The 6,285-nt window shown below is 42.5% G+C and overlaps 1 protein-coding gene across 1 annotated transcript; it reads right to left on the bottom strand.

The window, feature by feature from the left end:
* Positions 1-844: 844 nt before the first annotated feature.
* Positions 845-5,796, bottom strand: LOC123230706 (zinc finger protein 90 homolog). The gene is made up of 4 exons (XM_044656850.1): positions 5,753-5,796; positions 1,913-2,039; positions 1,010-1,105; positions 845-905 (listed from the first exon to the last, which is right to left on the bottom strand). Exons 1-4 carry the CDS (start codon positions 5,762-5,764, stop codon positions 892-894), a joined length of 249 nt encoding a protein of 82 aa, XP_044512785.1. The 5' UTR covers positions 5,765-5,796; the 3' UTR covers positions 845-891.
* Between the last annotated feature and the right edge of the window lie 489 nt (positions 5,797-6,285).

Genomic DNA, 6,285 nt, shown 5'->3' with positions numbered 1-6,285 from the left:
TAGAGTGGGTGATGTATCAGAATCAACTGACTGCCCCCTAGGCTGTCCTAAGAGAAGCTTCTGTTGTGATTGGATACACAGACTAGGAGGAAGGTGCAGGAAGTGACACATAAGTGACTCCTTTAAAAAGAGATCCTGAGTCAGCTGGGGAGGCTTCTGGTGAAGAGGGTGGCTGGTGAAGGAGCTCTTCTGGTCTGCAGAGGAGTGCTGGCTGAAACACTGAGACCTTGGTGAGACTTGCTTTCAATATCTTCTTTAGAAGTTCAGGTGGTGAGTTTAAAGACTGAATCTTCCTGAATCTCTTAAGGAACTTCCTTTTAATAGACTCTGTGAATGAAACTTTGCTTCATTCACCTTGGGGCCTCTGGGCCTCTGACTCTCTGCTAAGGGTTAATTAGGTCTACCTGATTTAATTAAAGGATCATAGTAATTTACCTACTGTGTTAGATTCTTATTTCCTTATTTCCTCTCTTCTCAATTGTAAATAAACTTTCATAAAAGTCAATTTTGACTTGAGATTACTAATTGATTGATAATTGAGATAATTAATAGAATGATAATTGTTCAATCCTCTGGTAACCATCTTTCAATATATTTGACCAAAAAACCCTTTCCCCCCCTTACAATAGGTAGTATTAACATTTTTATTATATTGACATAGGTCAACCATAGAAGCACTTTTTGAGATTTAATAATAAAAAATAGCCATAAAACTTTTAAAAAGTAAGTTCTTCTTGAGAGGGCAGAAATAATTTTATTTTTGTCTGTCCCTAAAACCTAGTACAATATTTAGCATATATCAGTCACTTAATAAATATTTGTGGAATTCACTGGATAGGAAAAGGAGGGGCATATATTTAGAAATGAAATAAAAACCCTATAAAAATGTAATCACACCATCAGCCCTGTAAAAAAAAAAAGTTTAGTTTGATTTGAATCAATCCCAAGTAACTATTGAAGCTAAACTGTTGCTTGCAATAATACTGCTATCTAATTTTTATTCACTCACCTGGGCAACTCCATCTTAGGATTCCTCCTTCTGCCCTCCATGGCACTCTCCCTTGTTCTAGGTTATAAATCACATCTGGCTTGGAAACTGCAAGTCCTGCTCATTGGAAATAGGAAAGTACTGGTGACAGAGAATCTCAGAATTTGATCCTAGTACTTCTCTCTTCGGGGAAAAATAGGTATAGTCTGTCCAGATGCTTGTACAAAGGACCCCACAAATATGCTTTATATTGTTTTCCTAGTAAGTATGTGGAGAATGGATCACAAACTGAGCTTAGACTTAGGAAAAAAAGTCAGGATTGGACCCTTTTCATGTGTGTATAGTGGGTCTTTAAAGAAGAACCTGGGGCAATAGGATCTTATAGGATAAGCACTGGATTTGCCACCTGGAGGACCTGGGTTCAGAGCCCAGATCTGTTAATGACTACTTTTGAGACACTGGCCAAGTAACTTAATCCTCTGGAGTCCCAGCTGCTGCCTCTTGTGTGATCTGATGATAGCTAAGGTTCTGTCCAGCCATAAAACTATGATTTCATGAACTTCATGCGGAAACGCAATCAAGTTGAGAGCAATAAAAAGCACAAACTTTTCATGTGGAAACAGGTAGCACAAATACTTTATCTCTTAGAAAAAAACAGTAGTAATCTCTGATCTACCTATGCCTGGCAATGAGTACTAAATATACTAGATGCTCTATAGGGTTTGCAAAGGATGAAGACAAAGTTTCCAACAGACTGCTTCCTAAAATTTTTATTTATTTATTTTTTGAACCTTTACCTTCCGTCTTGGAGTCAATACTGCGTATTGGCTCTAAGGCAGAGGAGTGGCAAGGGCTAGGCAATGGGGGTCAAGTGACTTGCCCACAGCAGACTGATTTTGATTTACAGGAGGAATCTGTCCTTACCTAAGTAGACCAGGTTTTTATAGTTCTCCTGCATTACATCCCTATACAATTCCTTTTGAGAAGGATCCAGGTGATCCCATTCTTCCTGAGTGAAGTCCACAGTCACATCCTTGAAGGTCACTGATTCCTGAAATACCAAAAACATCTGTGCTAAACCAGGTACCATCCCTTCCATGAACTTGGGAAAATTGGCTTTCAGCTTTCAGAATGTTCTATATCAAATACCTATGATGTATCTGTTCCATGTCTTGGTTTATAATAGATTCTGAATCATCTAACAACACATTTCTAAGAGCTCATGTTTATGTAGTCTTTTGCTTTCCAATTTATTTCCCTTATGAAGTAGGGCAGATCATCAATAGGCATTTCTGGATCTTAGACTATGTGAGGAGAAGCAAGGTATAACACCAGACCAATAGGTAGGAGCCAGGTTGTGAAGGACTTTAAAGTGAAAATAACTAAGTACATATAAGATATATGCAGTATAGATGAGAGGCAACCTTGGAGCAAAGGCTAAACAAAGAATTTTATATCTGATCCCATAGGTCCATGGTGGTGAACTTATGGCTTCTGTGCCACAGGTAGCAAGCAGAGCCCTCTCTGTGGATACACATGTGCTGTTGCCTGCCAGAGTTCATTACTAAAAAGGTCGAGGGGCTCAGGTTGAGCTGCTCCCTTCCCCCTCTCCACTGTGCCAGGGGACATGCCTCACCTTACTCAACTCTCTGCCTAGCAGCCCAATGGAGTGCTTCACCCTCCCCCTGTGTGGGGCTGGTGGTGGTGGTGGTGGTGGTGGTGGTGGGTGGGAAATAGCACTCTGTCTCTGGGAGGGGGAGGGCATAGCACACAGTCTCTAAATCCATCACTGCCATAGGTAATAGGAAGCTACTGAAATTCACTAAATAAGTTCCAATGGTGGCATGGTCAAACCTGGGATTTAAGAAAATCATTTTGGCTGCTAAGTGAAGGTTGGATCGTAATGGGAGGAGAGACATGAAGCAGGGAGACAACTTGCCCTTACCACTCTTCTGCCTTGGAACTAATACACAGTATTGACTCCAAGACGGAAGGTGAGACACAGGAAGGGTTTTAAGAGGGAAAACACAGTTTTGAACAATGTGTGGAATAAGACAGAGGATTAAGGGGGAATAAAGGGACTTCCTTGCTGCAGTGAGGGCTCAGTTGAAGTTAGATAACCTGAATTTGCAATGCACTCAGAACTGTGGTAAGACTATTTAGTTTTGTTTGATTAGTAAAGAGAAGAGGAGGTAGATGGTAGGAGTAATCAAGAACTGAAGTTTGATAAGTTAAGGGGAAAATTTCCTTTTCTCTTTCTTTTTTAATTCTCTGCAGTCTGGCTTCAAAATGCACTATTCAACTGAAATGGCACTCTCCAAAGTTACCAGAGATCTTTTAATCGACAAATTGAATACCCCTTTCCCAATTTTCATCCTCGACTTCTTGGCAGCCTGTCACTGCTAGTCACCCTCTTTTCTTTGGTACTCTCCTCCCTAAGTTTTCAAGACACTCTCCTACCCTGGTTCTTTTCTTGCCTATCTTCTGTCTCCTTTTCTGCAGTTTCACCTGGGTTAGATCTGCTGCTCATGGGTATCCCCAAGACTCTATCCTGACCCTTCTTCTGTTCTCCATCTATATCAGAAGTCAGAAAACTATGGCTAAAAGCTGAATCCTGCTTTTGTTCAGTAGGTGAGCTAAGAATGGTTATTATATTTTAAGATATAAAAAACTTTGTTTAAAAATGTAAAAACCATTCTTGGGTTGTGGATCATACAAAAACATATAGGCCACACAAAAATAAGTGAATGATCCCCATTCTGTATTACTTTGCTTAGGAATCTCATTAGCTCTCGGAGACTCAATTATCCTTTGTATGCAGAAGACTAATCTATTTATACAGTACTAAATTCTTACCACATCACCAGTCTTGCATCTCCAACTGCCCTTGAGACATCTCAAACTGAACATCCTATAAAAATCTTACACCCAACATATCCCAAACTGAAAATATTATATCTTCCCCCTCTTTCTAATTTTCTTTTTACTTATTACTAACTTATATATAAATTTCTATTACTTATTACTTAGGCTCTTACCATACTCCCAGGCATCAGTATTGCAACCTGGGTGTTATATTAAACTCTTCACTTTCACTGCCCTCCCATCCTCATTTCTACTCAATTGTCAAGTTCTGTCATTTCTACCTTGGTAGGATCTCTCATAGTCAATTCTTTCCTCTGGTATTGCCACCATCCTCACACCTGGACTACTGCAGTATCCTGCTAGTCAGTTGGTCTGCCGAAAGTCTCTCTTCACTCTAGGCCAAGCTTTACTGTCTGCTCTGCCTGAAGTACAAGTTGGGCGTGTATGTACATGATAAATACACACACCCTTAAGTAATCACAGTAGCTCCCTATCACCTGCAGGATCAAATGAAAAACCGTTTGGCTTTTCTACCCCTTCATAACTTTCCAGTCTCCTTACTCCTCACTCCAGGTCACACTCTGATGTAGCTTCAATAGCCTTCTTCCTACTCTTCAAATACAACACTCTACCTCTCGAGGCATGTATTTGCTCTGGCAGTTCCACATGCCTGGAAGGCTCTCTCCCTCTTCACCTCTGCCTTCTGCCTTCCCTAGTTTTCTTAAAGTCTCTTCTCCAAAAATTATTTCCCAGGCCTCTTTAATCTTAGTGCCTTTCCTTGGAGATTATCCCCAATCTATCCTTTGAATAGTAGGGGGGCCACATCTGCAGGGGATACATTCCCAGACCTGCCACGGATGGCTCAAACAGCAAATATTAGAAGCACGCTGACTCCTGTGTTCCTGCTGAAGCTCTCTCTCCTTTCTAGCTCCTGCCCCTCCGCTGGAGTGCTCAGCAGCCTCCCATGTCCATCCCCCACCAAAAAGTTGGAAAAGTGAAAATGAAAGTAAGAGACCTCAACCAGGAGGCCACAGTTGAACTTCCATTTCTTTTGAGAGCCTTGGACTTCCATTGATAACTGAAACCCTGAAAAGCAAACTATGGATAAGGGGGCCCTACCATATAACTTTTTGCACAAGTATCTTTGCAAGTTGTCTCCTCCATTTTGTTGGTAAGCTTCCTGAGAATATGGGTTTTTTCCTAATCTTTCACCCAGTGTGCCTGGCACTATAGTAGGTGCTTAACAAATGTTTGTTGACTTGATTTGATGACAACGGGCAGTTAATAATGGCTAACTACTGGGTTGGGCTGGGGAGGGGGAAAATAAAATCAAATAGTGAGAGGGAGGAGCAAATGGAGGTCTACAGGAGTGGAGAACAGATAACTGAAGCACAGCAAAATGTATGATGATGTGATTTGAGGAATATTATATGATGAATTGTGTCAAGTGAAGGATTGAAGGTGCAATGTGGAATTAGGATGAAGAAATGAACATACATGATAACTTAGGTTCAAGTCATGCCTCAGATTCCCCATTAACTGTATGACCTGGGTCAAGCCATTGAACCTCTCCTCATCTGTAAAATGATAGCTCTGGTCTAGAGCGCACTCTGAAGGTCCTTTCCTGCTCTAAGGGGAGAAGGGGGAGGGGGGAAAAAGGAGGGAGAAGGAATAGAAAGGGAAGGAGAAAAGGGGCTTGGGGAGAAGGGATAAGAAGTAAGGGGAGGGAAAGGTGGGAGAAGCGGGGGAAAATCTAGGCGATGAGAGAAAGCCCCTACGTTTCCAAAATGGAAGGAAGCGAAGGGAGCGAAAAGCAAGGGAAGACACAAGGAGGTTCGGGCCAGGATCGGACGCACGCGGACCGCTAACCTCCCAGTTCAGCCGCGGCTTCGCCCTTACCTTCCTCTGCATCTCCCCGAGCTCAGAAGCGAACCGGCGGACCCAGAAACAGCATGAGGAAAGGGAGGAGGAAGCGGAAATCACGTGAGCTGGCGCCTTCCTCCCTCCATTCTTGCAGGTCCCTCCAGCCAGCCGGCATTACTATGGCAACTACTTCAGTGCCGGGGTAAATAGCACCCACGTCCGTCCCAGCCCGCAAAGCTTTTTGGGAAATGTAGTTCGGAGGATCGGATAGGTTTTTTTTTTTTTTTTTTTTTTTTTTTTTTTTGTGCTTCATCTTCCTATTTTAAGTGTGCAAAGACCTGGGGTCTCTGAGGCTCTTTGAGCGGAAGGTGTCCTTCTCCTTAGCCAGAACTTGTCTCTTAACCGACTCCCCTGCTCCTTAAAAGTCCTGGCACACACAAGCATCAATGTGCACTCTCGGTGCCCACCTTAGGGACTAGGGGGTAGGGGCGGGGAAGGAGAGATCCGCTCTGTTTGGGACTTGCTCTTAACTGGTGACTTCTGTCCTCATGGAGCTTACATTCTATGAG

This window comes from Gracilinanus agilis, chromosome 1, assembly GCF_016433145.1.
Source record: "Gracilinanus agilis isolate LMUSP501 chromosome 1, AgileGrace, whole genome shotgun sequence".
In the NCBI taxonomy this organism is placed as follows: Eukaryota; Metazoa; Chordata; class Mammalia; order Didelphimorphia; family Didelphidae; genus Gracilinanus; species Gracilinanus agilis.
This window is presented reverse-complemented; position numbering and strand designations above follow the sequence as displayed.

What these genes read in the sequence shown, in the direction of transcription:
- LOC123230706 (XM_044656850.1), bottom strand. An exon ending in TAAAAACCTGGTCTACTTAG is followed by an intron (nt 1,106 to 1,912) that starts GTAAGGACAGAT and finishes TCCAATGAGCAG; the next exon opens with GACTTGCAGTTTCCAAGCCA.